This window comes from Dipodomys merriami, unplaced genomic scaffold (assembly GCF_024711535.1).
Source record: "Dipodomys merriami isolate MVZ:Mamm:240054 unplaced genomic scaffold, mDipMer1.0.p SCAF_11, whole genome shotgun sequence".
NCBI lineage: Eukaryota > Metazoa > Chordata > Mammalia > Rodentia > Heteromyidae > Dipodomys > Dipodomys merriami.
The window spans coordinates 28,540,850-28,560,156 of NW_027202382.1; the positions used below are offsets into that span (position 1 = coordinate 28,540,850).

General features: G+C 39.7%; 1 protein-coding gene across 2 annotated transcripts in view; it reads left to right on the forward strand.

The window, feature by feature from the left end:
• The window catches only part of Hsdl2 (hydroxysteroid dehydrogenase like 2), a 50,504-nt gene that overhangs the window by 23,941 nt on the left and 7,256 nt on the right, over positions 1–19,307 (forward strand). The window contains exons 7-9 of one of the 2 annotated variants that reach the window (XM_070011749.1): positions 4,566–4,760; positions 7,756–7,827; positions 18,161–18,337. In XM_070011749.1, the coding sequence (XP_069867850.1) occupies positions 4,566–4,760; positions 7,756–7,827; positions 18,161–18,337 (444 nt within the window). The remainder of the gene's footprint in view (positions 1–4,565; positions 4,761–7,755; positions 7,828–18,160; positions 18,338–19,307) is intronic. The other variant, XM_070011759.1, reaches the window with a different exon arrangement.

Below are 19,307 nucleotides of genomic sequence, written 5' to 3' on the forward strand. Positions count from 1 at the left end.
AGATTCCATTTTTAAAAAACACATTATTTATCCTGAACTGTATAGAAGACTGTAGTCAGAACTAGAAGTAATCTTCCAACATGATTGCCTTTGAAGGAAATGGAGATTTATCGTGGTTAAGGGAATGGATCTGTGTAACATTATCTACCATTAGAGCCGCCTCCAAGTTGGCTGCTTGTCTTGTTTTGATTCAGTGTTCCTTCTGGCCACTGGCCACATTGCCCTCCCAGATTTGAACACTTGCGCACTGTTGAATTCAATAGCACACTGCTGAGGGGATGAGAGGCAGGCTGGCCTCTAGTTGTTTGCCTCAGGCCCTAAGCTAGGTCACCTCCAGGACTATAAATTTTTCTTTTAACAAGACTTGTTTCATAGTCCTGCTGAATGGAGGATGGGCAGGAAGTAGAGATGCTGGCGGCCACTCAGAATGCTGGATATCTCTTGCCTCTTCACTGGTATGGACAGGTGTGGTGGAAATAGTAAAGTCCACTTGGGGTGGATTTATGTGGGGCAGGGTGGGGAAGCTGCTGATATGCCGTGGCAGCACAGACAGAAGTCACAAGATGATCATAGCGCCCTGGAGGCCTCTCACCTGCAGCACACTGTCACGGGTGAAATAATTTAGCTAACCTGGGAAGGCAAGGAGATTGGGTAGCAGCTGGCCTCTACCTCTCTTCCCCCTCCCTTGTGCTGGAAACCAAATTTTCCTGTTTTTCCAGGGACTATTCACTGACTAGGACCTAATTACTCACTAAACAGCAGTGTTATCTATATAAGATGATAAAGTACACACACACACACACACACACACACATTTGTAGTGCTGAGAATTGAATCCAAGCTGCCTATTAAGGGTCAGTGGCTTTTTTTTTTTTTTTTTGCCAGTCCTAGGGTTTGAACTCTGGGTCTGGGCCTGGGTGCTGTCCCGGGCTCCTTTTGCTAAACGCTAGTGCTTTACCAGTTGAGCCACTGGGACCCTTCTGGCTTTTTCTGTGATTAATTGGAGATAAGAGTCTCACAGACTTGCCTGCCTGGGCTGGCTTCAAACTGTGATCCTCAAATCTCAGCCTCCTGAGTAGCTAGGATTACAAGTATGAACCACTGGCATCTGGTTACAGTGACTTTTTTAGCTTTTAAGTAAAAGTATGTATTTCCAGCATATAATAAGTTTAAACATTGTTTAAGGAATGACATAGATTTATATCTAAATTATAGAAACTCTGAAATATAAGCTACCTTGAAACAGTTTGATTTTCACTGCTTAATCTGCAAACTAACATGCTTTGTGGTCAGAGCAAAGGGAAATACAGGCATGGGGGAAGGGTGAGCAAATGCAGTCATTATATTTAATGTACATTATGTAACATTTGAACTAAGTAACTTAAGGGTAAGAAAAGGAAGGGGGAGGAAATAGGGGAGAATGAAGTAATGGGTGACATTGATTCATTACACTTATAACCTGACTCAGGGCCTGGGCACTGTCCCTGAACTTCTTTTGCTCAAGGCTAGCACTCTACCACTTGAGCCATAGTGCCACGTCTGTGTTTTTCTGTTTGTGTGGTACTGAGGAATCAAACCTGGGGGCTTCAGGCATGCCAGGCACCCTCTCTACCACTAAGCCACATTCCCAGCCCAAGTTATTTCCAGTATGTAATAATTTTAAACCGTTGAAAATAGTGGAATAGATTTATATCTGATTTACTAGAAACTCTGAAACTTAAGTTACATTGAAACAAATTAACTTTATTGCTTAATATATAAACTAAGATACACGTAAGCAAACTGAAACATTACAACTTTGATACTATATAATTAGTAATGAACCACTAGTCAGAGGGTTTCAAGTTACTTCATGTAACAGACAAAAATTTTTAAATATAGTTTTATTGTTATTATTTGGCTGCTATACAGAGGGGTTACCATTTCATAAGTCAGGTAATGAGTACATTTCTTTTTTTGGACAATAGCCTACCTTCCATCTCTTTCCCCCATTTTCCCTCTCCCTACCTAAATGCCACATAATTCATTTTCCACTGAATAGCATGATTACTTTTGCTTACCCTTCCTCCCTCCCTTTCTGTACCCTTCCTTGCCTCCACACAAAAAAAAAGCAAAACAATAACAAAAGCAACACCCCATCACCAACAACCAACCCCTCGTTCCCCATGTTTCCATTTCCTGGAACTTGTTTTTCTAAATAGTATTTTAAGTGTTCAGAGAAGTTACACCTTTGGGTTCTTCCATTATGGGTATCCTCCTGTAGTCTGACGGACAAAACTTTTTTTTCTTGTTATTAATTTACTTTATTATTATAGAAATGATGTACAGAGGGATCACACTTACATGAGTCAGGTAATGAGTCCATTTCCTTTCATACAGTGTTTTGTGTTCACTCACTCTCCCAGTCCCTCCCTCCCATCTCCACCCATGAGTTGTATAGTTCACATTCATCAGTGTCTAGTGAGCTCCACTGCTGCTTTTTCACCTTTGTCCCTCAAGTTCTGTTCCCTCGATGTACACGTGACTATACCATACATAATGTAAAGAAGACAGAATAATCAAAATCTGAAAAAAGAAAAAAAAGAGGTCTCTTGTTTCCACATCTTAGGAGTTCGTCTCCCTATGTATATTGCTTTATGTAAATATAAGAAGGCCCTTAGGCTTTGCATCTTTGTGCTTCTCTCGTAAGAGTATTCTCGCTGGGCGCCAGTGGCTCATACCTGTAATCCTAGTTACTCAGGAGGCTGAGATCTGAGGATCTTGGTTCAAAGCCAGCCTGGGCAGGAAAGTCTGTGAAACTCATCTCCAATAAACCACCAGAAAACCAGAAGTGGCGCTGTAGCTCAAGTGGTACAGCGCTAGCCTTGAGCTGAAGAGCTGAGGGACAGCGCTCAGGCCGAGTTCAAGGCCCATGACCGACCAAAAAAAACAAAAAAACCAGTTTTCTCTGTTAGTCTTATTCCGGGTATCTAGGATCCTGTATAATTTGTCATATCTCAGTGCATTTTAGATCTAATTTATGCATATCAGGGAGAACAAATGCTGTTTGTCTCTCTGAGCTTGGCTTACCTCACTTAACATGATTTGTTCTAGTTCCACCCATTTCCCTGCAAATGACATTATTTTATTCCTTCTCATGGCTATATAAAATTCCATTGTGTGCAGGTACCACATTTTTTTGGATCCACTCATCTATTGTAGGTATCTGGGCTGTTTCCATATCTTGGCCATAGTGAATAATGTGGCAATGAACATGGATGTGCAGGTGTCTTTATCATATCCTGGCTCATGGAGTTCAGGGTAGATGCCTAGGAGCGGTATGGCTGGGTCATAGGGATGGTCTTTGTTTAGGTTTTTGAGGAACCTCCAGACTGCTGTCCAGAGTGGGTTGTACTAGTTCACATTCCCACCAACAGTGCAGGCAATAAGGTTCCTTTTTCTCCACATCCCCACCAACATTTGTTGTTTGAATTCACAATGTTGGCCAATCTAATTGGGGTAAAATGTAATCTTAGAGTTGTTTTGATTTGCATTTCCTTTATAGCCAGGGATGATGAGCATTTCCTCATGTGTTTCCTTGTCAGTCTTTCCTCTTCTTCTGAGAAGTCTCTCTTTAGCTCCCTTACCCATTTAATGGTTTCTTGGGGTTGGGAGGGGTTAGTTTCTTGGGCTCCTTGTATATATTGGATAGTAGGTCTTTGTCTGATACATTGCTGGCAAAGATCTTCTCTCAGTCTGTGGCTGTCTTTCTAGTTTAGTAATTATGAGACAGGCAAAAATTTAAAGCTATCTGTACCTTGCCTGTTTGGTATTACACACCTATAGGCCTACCTGCGAGGAAGAAGAGAGACAAGAGGAGGATTTCTTCGGAGTCTGCCTGGGCAACATGTGGAATCCCCCTCCCCCACAAAAAAGAGAAAACTAAAAAAAAAATTATCTGTACTCAAATGGTGTAAACGTTGACAGACATAAAGAGTAATTGGGGAGGGAGATTATATAGTTCATTTAAAAATTCTTTTTGGGATTGGGGGCTGAGAATGTATTTGGTTTTGGATTCAGTCCTCAAGACTACCATGCAAATTTTAGAACATTCAAAGTCAGAAGTCTCCTGTAGTTTTGCTGTAGTTTTCATGAAGGAGTTCTGTATGAGGCAGGATTATATAAAGAACATGTTTTCTACTCAGTTCTGTCTGCAAAACATTTAGTGAATCTCTTAAGCTCTCTGTCCTGTTTTTGTTTGCTTGGTTGTTTCTTGGTCATTTGAGAAATAACAAGATCAGCCTTAGCCAGGGCTGATGGTACAGATTGTAACCCTAGCTTCTCTGGTGGCTGATACTAGAAGATCAAGAGTTTGAGGCCAGCTTGTACAATTATAGCTCAATGGCAGAGTACATATGTAGCAGGCTCAGGATTCAATCTCTAGTCATGGTGGGGTGGGGGGAGGGAGAGGAGGTAAAGAGAGAGAAAGAGAGGAAGAGAGTACTGGGGGCCTTAGGGGATAATTTGGAAGGATTGTGCTTGCTTATCATTTGGTTTAGAGTCACATGTATGCATTTTCTCTACAGCCATACATACTGCTGCTATGGACATGCTGGGAGGATCTGGTATTGAAAGCCAATGCAGAAAAGTTGAGATCCTTGCAGATGCTGCATATTCTATTTTCAAAAAGCCAAAAAGTTTTACTGGCAACTTTGTTATAGATGAAAATATCTTAAAAGAAGAAGGAATTAAAAATTTTGACATCTATGCAGTTACACCAGGTATTACTTGCAGTTTTGGGTAATGATGTTTTTTGTATATAGGCAATGAATACATTTTTTGTATGTGTATGTTTGTACGATTATAAGATAAAAAATACATCCTCTGAAAAACACACTATCTTTCCTTTAAAAAATGGACAAATAAGTCGAGTATTTTGAAATGATAGCTAGATACATTGGTTGTATCAGCTACTAGTCATTTCCAAATTTTGGAACCAAAAATGAAAATTAGCTTTTAAAGTTAGGCTTAAAAATTAGAGTAACTAGGTACTGGTGGCTTAAGCCTATTATAATCCTAGGTACTCAGGAGGATCTAGGTTTGAAGCTAGCATGAATGACAAATCTGTGAGGCTCTTATCTCCAGTTAACCAGCAGAAATGGAGCTGTGGCTCAAATGATAAGGGTGTTGGCCTTGAATGAAAAAGCCAAGCAAGAGTGTAAGGCCCTGAGTTCAAGTCCCAGTTCTGGTACACACACACACACACACACACACACACACACACACACACACACACACACACACACACACACACACACACACACACACACACACACACACACACACACACACATTTTATTCAAAGTTGGGCGTAGTGGTACATGCCGGCAATCCTAGCCTGAGATAGGAAGACACACACACACACACACACACACACACACACACACACACACACACACACACACACACACACACACACACACACACACACACACACACACACACTTTATTCAAAGTTGGGTATGCCGGCAATCCTAGCCTGAGATAGGAAGACACACACACACACACACACACACACACACACACACACACACACACACTTTATTCAAAGTTGGGCGTAGTGGTACATGCCGGCAATCCTAGCCTGAGATAGGAAGACTGTCAGTTTGAGGGCATCCTGGGCCAGATAGTGAAATCTTATCTCAGAAAACAAAACAAAAAGCCCAAAGATTTTATTCAAAAATATATGGCAGATGATATGAGAGTAGTTAAAATTGTGGATTAATTCTAATTTGTTTTTGAAGTGTGGTCTCTCTGAGTAGGTTGACAGATAGTGAGGGTACACAGGTAGGGTCTGTCTCAAAAACAACCAAAAGCACTGGGAAGGTGGCTCAGTGTAGAGTGCTTGCCTTGCATGCAGGAAGCCCTGGATTCGATTCCTCAGCACCACATAAGCAGAAAAAGCCAGAAGTGGCGCTGTTGCTCAAGTGGTGGAGTGCTAGCCTTGAGCTGAAGAGCTGAGGAACAGCGCCCAGAGTTCAAGCCCCATGACTGACCCCCCCCAAAAAATAAAACAACCAAAAATATATGCATTTTCTAAACAAAGCACTGTGGCATGTGCCTGTAGTCTCAGTTCCTCAGGATGCTGAGGCAGAAGGATCACTTAGGCCTAGGTGTTAGAGACCAGTTTGGGGAACATACAATTTCATCTCTGAAAAACAAGCAAACAAAAATTGTATTTTAAATATTTTAGCCACATATAGAAATTATATTTTTGTACTGAAGCATATTTTAAACAGTATTCGTTAAACTAAACTTGTAAAGGTGACAAAAAATCTTTGTATTTGTGTCATCCCTGACCATCTCCTCAGTTCCAGCAGGATAGCTGATACAGTATTACAGAGCTTTCATATACATTATCTATTTTACCTTCATAGCAGTCCTGAGAAGGAATTATTTAGTAATTAAAAACATGGAATTCTGCTGGGCCCTGGTGGTTTGCTCCTGTAATCTTAGCTACTGAGGTGACTAAGATCTGAGGATTACAGTTCAAAGACAGTCCAGGCAGGAAAGTCTCTGAGACTCATCTCCTGGAGCTGTGGCTCAAGTGATAGAGCACTAACCTTGAGCACAAAAAAAGCTCAGGGATAACACCAAGACCCTGAGTTCAAGTCCCAGGACCAGCACCAAAACAATAACAACAAAGACAAAAATACATGGAATTTGGAAGAGAACCTCTCAGATTCAGATTTCAGCTCTGCTTTTCACTATGTATTTGAGCATGTCACTCACTTTCTCTGAGTCCCAATTTCCTTATTGATAACAGAAGATGATTTATTCTACACATAATTCTGCCAGAACTCTGTGTAATAACGTCTCTAATTGGTTTGGCATAGTATTTGGCCTTTTTATATCCGTAGCCTTTAGTAGTTATTATTTATAAATGTAAAAACAGGTTTAGAGAGATTATGCCTTTGCTTAAGCGCTGGTTCATAGTACATTCTAATGATCCCTATAGATTTCAAAGACAGTATTATCATACACAAAAATTAAGATTGATTAAAATTAAAAAATCCTGTTGATGAATTGGGCATACTTTATCTCAGCACTTGAGAGGCTGAGGTAAGATGATTGCCAATGCATGGTCAGCCTGTACTACATCTAATTAACTAACATTAATTAATTAACTAACATGAATCTTTGAAACATTCAGTTTTAAAGACAATGTTGCCTTCAAATCTAACATATACATGTCTTGGCAGTATAGTCTAATGTTGCAGATTAACTTATTTTCTAACTACAACTGTTAGCTGAAAATAGAGCCTATTGGAAAAGGATACCTTAGTTTTTTATGATGATGAAGAAAGAGGAAGAGAGAAAAGGCCTAAATACAGGGTTATTGGACAATATTCCTTAATGAGGTCCCTGGTTCTCTGGAACAGGTAAGCAATGAGTCCTGAGCACTTTGGAGGAAGGGAAGACAGGGTTGTAAGGATGAGGAGAGGAATGGATCCTTGGATTGAAGAAAGGCCTTACATAGGGGATTTTTAAAAATTAAATCTTGAAGATGAAATTGTCATAGAAGAGGATAACTGAATTAAAGGAAAATTAATTAAATGAAGATCACTAGTTTGACAATTCTCATGAGACCTTTCTCAGAATGATCTTAAAATAAAAATGCATGTTTATAAAACGTTTATGTTAAAATTTTAATATACTGTATTTGTTATTTATTGTATTTTTATTAACCTGATTATTTGCTTGTTATTTTTTCAGGCCATCCTTTGTTACCAGATTTTTTCTTAGATGAATATCCGGATGTGGTTACAAAGACAAAGGAATCACATGGTAAGATCTAGACCATATTAGCACAGAAAAATACAAGTACTAACTAACTTATTTCTTCCAAAACACAGAATTGATTATGTAACAGTACATTTCTGCCCTCTGTCTTGAAACCATTTTATAACTCAAACCAATGGGTTCTATGAGTTCTCAGTTGTTAGGAAGAAAATAGTTTTTTGTTTGTTTTTGTCTTCCAGCAACTTCTTAATATATCATTTTTTTTTAGTTATTCATTCTCATTTTACTTATTTTCTTTGACACACTGTCTTTGAGTATCTCATGTTGATAGGTTATTCTGAGGAAAAAAAAGTGACACATCAAAATGTGCTACTTATTTATATAACACATATGGTTTGTACTGTGACTACTTCATGGAAGGAATTAGCATCAAAGAAGGCTTGGTTTTATTTTTGTTTTTCTGATACTCAGAAATAATGGCCTCCTTGAATTGGTCCTTGTGTTCTGGCACCATGCTGTGTGGCCTACTGAAGGCTGTCAGAAGAAACTTTTCTGAATATCCATTGCAAGAGTTTTTCTCATGGTTTACTAACTGGAACATGCTTCTTCTGGGTCTTTACCCTATTTTTTTGAATCTTTTTTTTTTTTTTTGCCGGTCATGGAGCCTGAACTCGGCCTGGATGCTCTTCCTCAACTCTTCAGCTCAAGGCTAGTGCCCTACCACTTGAGCCACAGCACCATTTCCAGCTTTTTCTGCTTATGTGGTGCTGAGGAATTGAACCCAGTGCCTCATGCATGCAAGGCAAGCATTGAGCCACCTTCCCAGCCCTTGAATCTTATTAATGCTTTGAATCATACATTTTTTGTTTTAGAAGGCTGATAAAAAAATGTAAAAACAGACTTCCTCTATGCCTTTAGCAAATCTGTCAAACCTTACCACAATGCATTTTAGTATTAAAATATAGGTTCTGTTTTATGTGTTTATGTGTGTATGTGTGCATGAAGTGCTGTGGATTGAATCTAGGGCCTTGTGCATTCTAGGCACAAGGCCTAATGTTGTACCACTGAGCTATATCTCCAGCCCCCGTTTAGTTTTTCCTTTTCTTTTTCTAAAGTTTTAAGGAAAACTAAAATTTACTTAGGTATCAAAAGGACAACTTTTCTTTTGTAACACAGAAAATATGGAAACTATAGAAAGGAAAATAATTCATAATTCTACTGTTCTTCAAAAAATTAGATCTTACCTGGGCACCTGTGGCTCACGCCTGTAATCCTAACTACTCAGGAGGCTGAGATTTGAGGATCGTGGTTCAAAGCCAGCCCGGGCAGGAAAGTCCCCGAGACTCCTATCTCCAATAAACCACTAGAAAACTGGAAGTGGCACTGTGGCCCAAGCGGTAGAGTGCTCACTGTGAGCTGAAGAGCTGACGGACCGTGTTCAGACCCAGAGTTCAAGCCCCATGACTGACTAGAGTAATAAGACCAGAAAAATAAAGTTGTCTGTCTTTTTCTCTCAAGGATTCTTACAGGATAGCAATTACCTAGAAGCTGACTAAAGTCTTTGAGAGTATTGCCCCATATCCTAGTTGTTGGGTTTTTTTTTGTCCAGTACCCTAAGATTGGAGATACCTTTGTAGGAAGCCATACATGAACTGGGCTTATTTGAATTTTGAATTTTAAGTAAGAACTACTTTATTGATCATGTTTCCTTCATTTTATTCATTCAACAAAATATTGATTGAGCACCTTCAATATGTCAATTTGCATGCATTTTCTTGTTCAATACTCACAGTCCAACAAGACAAGTATCATTTACAACTAGCTGGTGTGGTTGCTAGCTAGTGGTGGTGTCAAACTCAGGATTTAAAATCATATTTCTATAGTACCAAGCCTGTCTTTAGCTAGTGAATGTAACAGATTTTCCTAAAGCCTAAACAGCTACAATTCTTTTAAACTAGTGTATTCTTTCCCCTAGTAATCCCAGATATTAATTTTTAATGAGGAGTTGCCATCTCATGGACTAAACATGTAGTTGCTATGATCAGCAGATTCTCCCTTTGGACTTATAGTAGCAACAGAATAAAAAGGTATTTTTTGACCATGGATTCAGAACAAGAGAAGTTGAATAATCAACTGTGAGATGCTAGTACCAGGCTTGGATAGGGGTGGTTGAACTCTAGCCATCTCCACATGAAGATTGTTCTTACCTTTCACTCGAGGTCAGAACACTCAAGTTCCTTTGGGTGATTCCCCCCATAGATGGTTGGACAAAATACTTCTATAGCTCTTTCTTCTTTTCTTTTTGGGTCCATCCATAGCAAGACATTTGTTCTAAATACATTTATACAGGCAGTAGTCCAGTGTCTGTGACTTGAGATCTAAGTTTCCTCTTTCAGGTGATTTTCCATATTGATATCCAGATCCATCACATATTCACTTTACAGGTGATCTTTCAGAGGTCATTGTGGATCCTCACTTGCAAAGTGAAAGAAGTTCACCTTCCCATTTCATCCAATACTTATTTTTATTTTTAACTCAGGGTCTTGCACTCATGAGGTAGGTACACTCACCAATTACATCCCTGATCTTTTCTTTCTTACTTACATTATTTTTTAAAAATAGGATCTTATGTTTATATCTAGGCCAGCCTGTATCAGCATCTTATTTATGATTCACTCATAGCTAGGATGACAAGTATGCTCCACCTTGGCTAGGTCTTTATTGATTGAGAAGAGCTCAGGTGAACTTTTTGCCCAGGCTTCCCTTGAGTCTTGATCCTCCTGATTTCTACCTCCCTAGGAGTGTACTCACTTATTAAGTAACTCTGGTTTACATCTGATTGTGCTTCTTATGCAATTTGTTCTGTGTTTACTAATTTCTATCATGTATATATAACTACTGTAAATTTTGTAGGTTTCATATGTATTTGTATATGCATGTGTGTGTGTGTTTGTGTGAGTGTATTTGCTGGTAGTAGGGCTTGCACCTCAGGCTTCTCACTCTTGCTTGGCTTTTTTGGTTACAGCTGGTGCTCTAAAACTTGAGCCTCATCTCCACTCTAGCTTTATTCTGGTTAATTGGAAATAAAAAGTCTCTCAGGGGGTTAGGGATTTAGCTCAGTGGAAGAGCACTTGCCTGGTTCAGTCCTCAGCTGAAAAAAAAAAAAAAGCTGGGCTGGTGGCTCACATCTATAATCCTAGTTACTCAGGAGGCTGAGATCTAAGGATCGCCATTTGGAGTCAGCCCTGACAGGAAAGTCTGTGAGACTTTTATCTCCAGTTAATCACATAAAAAAAGCTGGAAGTGGTGCTGTAGCTATCCTTGAGTGCTATCCTTGAGCAAAAGAGTTCAGGGACAGGGCCCAGGCCCAGAGTTCAAGCTCTATGGCCAGCTGCAAAAAATAAAAAGAGTCTCTCAGATTTGTCTGAGCTGTTCAAACCTTGATCCTTAGATTTCAACCTCCTGAGTAGTTACGATGATTGGCCTGAGCCACCAGTGTCTGGCAATTTTGTGGTATTTATTTATTTATTGCTGGTCTCATGGCCTTTCCTGCCCAGGCTGGCTTTGAACCATGATCCTCAGATCTCAGCCTCCTAAGTAGCTAGGATTACAGGCATGAGCTACAAGCGCCTGGCTAACTTTGTGGGTTTAATTCATAGCATTTTATTTCTCACCATAACACAGTACTTTTGTTTCCTTATTAGTTCCCCATGAACACTACACATTAGAACATTGGTAGCCTATCAGTAATTCTCAACCTCTCTCCCTTCAAATTTGTTTACTTTTATTTAGTTGTGGTTTTAGTTGCTTCTATTCTGGTTGTCTGGATTCTCCTCAAAAAAATCTGGTTCCTATTTATTTATATATTTATTTATTTTTGTTGATCATGAGGCTTGAATCTGAACCTGGGTGCTGCCCCTGAGCTCTTCAGCTCAAGGCAAATGCTCTACCTCTTGAGCCACAGTGCCACTTCCGGTTTTCTAGTCTTTTTTTTTTTTTTTTTTTTTTGAGATAAGTATCTCACTGACTTTTTTTTTTTTTTTTTTGGTCAGTCGTGAGCCTTGAACTCTGTCCCTGTGCTCTTCAGCTCAAGGCGAGCACTCTACCAGTTGAGCTACAGTGTCACTTCCGGTGTTCTAGAGGTTTATTGGAGATGTAAGTCTCATGGACTTTCCTGCCCGGCCTGGCTTTAAACCATGATCCTCATATCTCAGCCTCCTGAGTCGCTAGGATAATAGGCGTGAGTCACCAGCGCCTGGCTTTTTATTTTTAAGTAGTTGTACAAAGGGATTTTGATTCAATATGTCAGTTTTAGTCCTAGTTTAATGACCCTTTCCCTTTAAGCTAGCACTGTCTCATTATGCCCATTTTTTTTTCTTTTTCTTCTGTAGTCTGGAAAACTTGTGAAATGTATCCTCTGTATTATAAAAAAGTTTGACAAGATTTTCTACAGTTTCATTTCTGTTCTCTGCCTCTTTTTTCCTGCCTGCGGCTTGGATTCGGGGTCTGAGCACTATCCCTTAGTTTATTTTCTTAAGCTGGCACTCTGCATTTGAGCCATAACTCAACGTCAGGCTTTTTGATGGCTTGTTGAGAGAAGAGTCTCACAACCCTTCCTGTCCAGGTTGGCTTTGAGCCTTCATCCTCACACTTAAGCTTCCTGAGTAGGATTACAAGCATGAGTCACTGCTACCTGGCTTGCCTCTAATTTTTAAGGAAACCCTCCTTGTTCAAATACTTAAATGTAATAAAAAAAAGTTTTAAAAAGAAACAAGCAAACTTTGCGGTTAGGCTTGTTTTTCAAGTTATCCATGTCCTCTTTTAATTTCTCCATTGTCTTTCCATTTCAGCCAGGTATATATCAATTTCTGCAGCCATTTCAGGCATTGTTTGTTTTTTTCTCCCCCAGTCCTGGGGCTTGAACTCAGGGACTGGGCACTGTCCCTGAGTTTCTTTTTGCTCATGGCTAGCACTCAATCACTTAAGCTACAGCACCACTTCCGGCTTTTTCTGTTTATGTGGTGCTGAGGAATCCAACCCAGGGCTTCATGCATGTTAGACAAGAACTGTACTGCTAAGCTACATTCCCAGCCCCAGCATTTTTTTTATGTTGAACATGGGGCTTGAACTCAGGGTCTGGGAACTGTCTCTGAGCTCTTTTGTTCAAGGCTAGTGCTCCAGCACTTTGAGCCACAGCTCCACTTTCAGTTTTTTGGTGGTTAGTTGGAGATATCATGGACTTTCCTGCTTGGGCTGGCTTCAAACCACAATCTTCAGATCTCAGCCTTCTGAGTAGCTAGGATTAAGGCATGAGCCTGTGACTAGCACTCAGGGGATGTGTATTTATGTATTATTTTTATTCAATTTTTATTTTATTATTATTTATTTTAAGTTCTTTTTTCTTGTTATTATAGAGGTAATGTACAGAGGGGTTACATTACCTAAGTCAGGTAAAGAATACATTTTTTTTGGACAATGTCACCTTTCCCTTGCTCTAAGTCTTTATTTTTTAAAGTAGTTTTAAGCTCATAATATAATTGAGAGAAAGATACTCAGATTCTCCTGTACATACCTCCTACCTGAAAGTGAAAACATGCAGTTTGTTATAGTTGATATCCATGTGAAGTAAATTATCTTCATAAAATAGACTCTTCCTTTTCAGAACAACCTTCTTTTACCCTTGTGCTACTCTTTTTTTTGTCATAGCATTAGGTTTTTGGTTCCCCTTCCCCCTTATTTATACATCTTTAGGAGATATCTCTAGAGCTAGAGTAGTCAAATGATCAGGGTAGATAGTTTGCCTTTCTGTCTGAACTGTCTCTAAGCTGGTGAACCAGCTGGCCTGGCCTCAGTAGGCACCCTCTCTCCAGTGTGCCCACCAGAACCTATGGTTCTTCCCATTTCCATTTTATAGATCACTACCACAGAACTCCTCCTACTGCTCCTGTCTTATTTGGAAACTTTAAGCTTTGTACTTGGATTTAAAAGATAAGAGTTAATATTGAAACTTGCTTGCAGAATCTAGATTAAAAATAGACATCTAAAAGAAATACATCTACTTAGGAAGAGAAGAAACAAGCAGAGCGTCAAGGAGACAACTGTTATAGAGGGTGAAAATGTCTCCATGAAGATCTTTTTGTTTGTTTTTGGTCGGTCATGGGGCTTGAACTCTGGGCCTGGGCACTGTCCCTCAGCTCTTCAGTTCAAGACAAGTGCTCTACCACTTGAGCCACAGCACCATTTCCAGTTTTCTGGTGGTTTATTGGAGATAAGGTTTCACAGCTTTTTTCTGCCCGGGCTGGCTTTGAACCATGATCCTCAGATCTCAGCCTCCTGAGTAGCTAGGATTATAGGTGTGAGCCACCAGTGCCCAGCTTGAAAGCCATTCTTTTGTATAATCACTATATTGCTAATAAATGTTTGTAAGAAATATTGAATCTTCCTTGAAAAGCAGCATCTATAAAACAGAAGGACAGATCCTAGACTTGTAGTTGGTATAAGCCCAGATTGAACCCATGGTTTAAAAATCTGAGTGCTCTGTGTTTTGTTTGGGGTGGGGGGTTGGGGGACGGGGGTTTGAGGCAGAGTTGTTCCTGCTTTGAGGAAATCTCGACCAGGCTTATGTTTCCTATGCTGATTCTGCATACTGTCAAATTGGTAACCATGTCTTTCTACATTCAAGCAAGGCAATATTGGAATGTGTGTCCACCTAGGAGATGTTTTGTATTGTCTTCCCTCCCACCCCCAGTGCTGTGTATTGAGTCTACAGGCTTGTACATATTAGACAAATGTTCTCTCTAGCCTTTTTTCAGTACATTAAAATTTTTAATTGAGTGGAATTATGAGGATATAGCATAGGCTGCTAGCCATATGCCTTTTGAAATACTGTTTCTTCCCTGATTTAAGCTAGTCATCTACTGCCTGCACCTTTTACTTTTCACATGTATTGCAAATTTCCTTATTGTATCCTGAAGTTATATTCTCTTGTGTAACTTCATCATGTTTATATCTAAATACTCCAGGTAATTAATAATGTACTTTATGTGTGGGCAACATCTTTAAGGCTATACTGAAGGTTTTGCTACAATCTCATTGGCACCTGAGACAATACAGATAATGTGTGTTAATTAACTCACAAATCACCCTGACTCACTCTTCAATAAGGAAGGGGCTCCAGTAGTTAACTTAGAAAACAGATGTAGTTCTTGCTGGTGTAACTGCAATACAGCTAAACACATCTTCTGCTTACATGAAGGGAGCTGGGTGTCTTTGCTACCCTGGCTTTGGCAGCCTCTGATTCAGCTAATTTTGGTAAGTTCAGACCTCAGTTCTAGGCTGGCCTTTACATTGGCTGGATAAAAATTGGATGACATAGAAGGAAATGTGGAGGAAGTATTACAAAAGGGTAAAATTGTAGGTTCTGGAGTACTACCATTTAGGTTGAAATTCCCGATATGCTTACTGAAGTATAAATTTGGCTGTGTGTGTGTATGTGCATGTGTGCATGTGTGTTGTGTGTATGTGGAGCTTAGATTCCCATTGCCATTCGAGAACATATCTTACTTTATGCGGGGAGGGAGGAGCTTGAACACAGGACTTGGGCACTGTTCCTGAGCCTCTTTGTGCTCCAGGCTATCACTGTACCACTTGAGCCACAGCACCACTTCTGGCTTTTTCTGAGTAGTTTATTGGAGATAAGAGTTTCATGGAGGCTGGGAAGGTGGCTCCGTGGTAGAGCGCTTGCCTTGCATGCATGAGGCCCTGGGTTCAATTCCTCAGCACCACATAAGCAGAAAATAAAAAAGCCGGAAGTGGCGCTGTGGCTCAAGTGGTAGAGCTAGAGCGCTAGCCTTGAGCTGAAGAGCTGAGGGACAGCACTCAGGCCCCACAACCAGACCCTCCTCCCCAACCCCAAAAAAAGAGTTTCATGGACTTTTCTGCCTGGGCTGGCTTTGAACCATAATCCTCAGATCTCAGCCTCTTGAGGAGGATTACAGGCATGAGCCACCAGTGTATGACCCTATCTTACTTTTAAAATTTATTCATTGTATTTACTGAATAGAACAAACTGTGCCCTCTGGGCTTTCTTAATTTTTTTTTTGTATATGTGCAATGAGAAACACTTTCTAGAACAAGGCAAATTATAAAAAGGGTAAATTCTGATTTCTGTATATTTTGTATTTGGTCACATTCAGAAGACTTTAAAATTTAAAAAATTATCATTTTTAGTATAAAGATAGTAGTCATTGAAATAGTATTTGGAATAAGTGGGACAGATTTGGGTTAAAATTTTCCCCTTGTCACATATTTATGGCCTCAAGTCATGTCAGCAACAGTTTTCTTATCTCCTTTCCTTTCCTTATAAATATTGGGAAAGTTAATTATTGTGGTGTATCCTATTCTGCATTTAATATGGTAAGACTCCATTAATATTGGCTGTAATAACTGTCATTAAGTTATCTTGAACTTTTCTGAGTCAAAGTTAATATCTACATGGTTTTTCTCTGTGTCTTAAGACATTGACTGGAGCTTCTAGAAGGTCCACTGAAATTATTTACTTTAGCTATTCTTACTTGACTCTTAATTTACTTGTAAGGTTTTAGATAGGATTTTTGTGGAGGAGGGCAGGACCATACAGGGTGTAGCTCCATTCATGGTAGAACTCCAGCAGGCAGGGCCTCTGAGTTCAATCCCTGGTGTAAGCACGTACGTGCGCTTACACACATTTAAATCAGTGGTTTGTAGTAAATTTGTTGTTTTGAATATTTTCTTACGTTTTTATTTTTCCCCACAGTCCAGAGGTATCTTATTTCTTACATCTATTAGGCCATGAATCAATGTGGAATAGGTTTCAGCAGCTCAGGCTCCATCCTATTGGTTCTCACAAGGTGAGAGTAGGCTGAGTGAAGCAGGCTGTCACTATAGTTGAACCCAGTTTCCTTTCTCTTAGCTTCCTTGGTTTTCTGATTATTTTCCTTCACAAGTGCTTAAGGTACACAATCACACATTAATTCTCTTGTCAAGAATCTTGCCTTTAACTTGCTTTTCCTCAACCAGCTAAATAGCATGCTGGGTGACACTGTAGACACTTGTTAGGCCTTTTTGAACAGTGCCCATCTTGTGATGTCTACCGTCTTGTAGAATCCATCTTGTAGAATCACACGCATATAGACAAAGGAACAACTCCATGACTTTTCAAAGACCTAGAGAACATGTTGGGCACCTCTACTCTTTCCTTTGGTGTTTGACCTTACAGAAAAGTACACAAAGTGGCTGGCTGGTTAAAAGGCCCTATATATTTTTCTTTGAATATTTAAAATAGCTCACCTGCTAAGTCATTTGTGTTTTTTCTGAAGTTATTTGTTTAAAAACTTTAATTTTCTGCTGGGCGCTGGTGGCTCATGCCTGTAATCCTAGCTACTCAGGAGGCTGAGATCTGAGGATCTTGGTTCAAAGCCAGCCCAGGCAGGAAAGACCGTGAGACTCCTATCTCCAATAAACCACCAGAAAACCAGAAGTGGCGCTGTAGCTCAAGTGGTAGAGTACCCGCCTTGAGCTGAAGAGAGCAGGGACAGTGCCCAGGCCCAGAGTTCAAGCCCCAGAACCGACAATAAATAGATAAATAAATAAAAATTCAGATGTCTAAATATGACTGCCATTTTTATTAGGATTTATTATTTTTCCAGTTATTATTTGCTTTGCAGAATGATTAGAATGTTCACTTAGCTGTTGATTCTAACTATAATCTCTAGCAAGATTAATTACACAGTTAACATTTTGATTTCCATCTTTCTCAGGGTCTTTTTTCCCCCCTTGGCTTTAAAACTGAATGGATATAAGAGAGTGATTAATTATCATCTCCAAAATGCAATTGTTTTTGGTGAGGTCTGTTTATCATAAACATTGTATTGTTAGCAGTGGTTTGTTTCTGTTTTGGTTTTGTGACGTAATCTGAAAGTGAGCCTTTTACTTGGGAGTACAGGTCCTTCCTTGTATTTATAGTCATAACTGACATAACTGGCTGCTGTCCCTCAGATTGATGCTTTTAGATATCATTTGGTCAAATAGGTATATTTGATAGCAAGGGCATCTTGCTAATTAATGAATTCTTTTCTTTCTTTTTTTTTTTTGCCAGTCCTGGGGCTTGAACTCAGGGCCTGGGCACTGTCCCTGAGCTTCTTTTGCACAAGGCTAGCACTCTGCCACTTGAACCACAGCACCACTCTTGGATTTTTCTGTTTATGTGGTATTGAGGAATTCATACATGTTAGGCAAGCACTCTACCACTAAGCTACACTACCAGCCCAACTAATAAATTCTTTGTGTGCCCTTCCATTACCAAGGATTTAAGGCCATTTACCTGAATAATATTTTATAGATGCTGTGCCAGAACCAAAGAAGCCAAAAGAACCAAAGGAACTAAAGGAAGAGAAGACGCAGCCACCACCAAAAATGCATACTGGAGCTGTGGAAGAAACATTTCGAATCGTTAGGGATTCTCTCAGTGATGATGTTGTTAAAGCCACTCAAGCAGTATATCAATTTGAACTCTCAGGTAAGGGTTGTGTCTGATAATCTGGGGCTTTTATGAATACAGTGGGATGTTTCTTCTGGAATAAATTCAGCCTCCGGTAGTGACTACCTAAAGGTCACTGGATCCAAGATCTTGAATGAAAACATTGAAGGATTCTGGCCTTGAGCTGAAGAGCTGAGGGACAGCGCCCAGACCCAGAGTTCAAGCCCCATGACCGACCAAAACAAAACAAAACAAAAAAAAGTATAGGAAAACATTGAAGGATAATAGGAATCAGTGCATAGGGATAAATGGAAAATACAATTTCATTGCATATACTTCAAATGTTAAATATCTCCTTGGCATGTGAAATGGATGGGAAATCTTATATAGACAGGTATATATGCATTGACAGGTAGGGTAACTCGATAATGTATCAACCACGGGTCCCTTAAGTTATCTTTTGATAACTTGAATGTAGCCAGCTGTTAAAAACTTAATAGTTTTCCTACATATTATAAAATGAACACAGTTTAGTGGTAGTTTTAAGAACTAGGCCTGATACCTTGGCACATGACTATAATCCCTAAGGCAGGTTTATGGAAACTTTGAGGCCAGCCTGAGTTCTTTCTCAAAATATAAAAAGGGGTTTGTTATATAGCTTAGGGCTGAGTAATGATCCTGCAGGTATGAAAACCTAGGACTAATCCTAGGTCTTCGGCCTGGTGGTTATAGCTTAGTTTTTCACTCAAGGCAGGCATTCTACTATTTAGATACACTTCCATTTTTGGCTTTTTTGCTGGTTAAATGAAGATAAAAGTCTTACAGTCTTGGGCTGGGAATGTGGCTTAGTGGAATAGTGCTTACTTAGCATTCATGAAGCCCTGGGTTCAATTCCTCAGTACCACAAACACAGAAAAAGCTGGAAGTGGTGCTGTGACTCAAGTGGTAGAGTACTATCCTTGAGCAAAAGAAGCTCAGGGACAGTACCCAGGCCCTGAGTTCAAGCCCC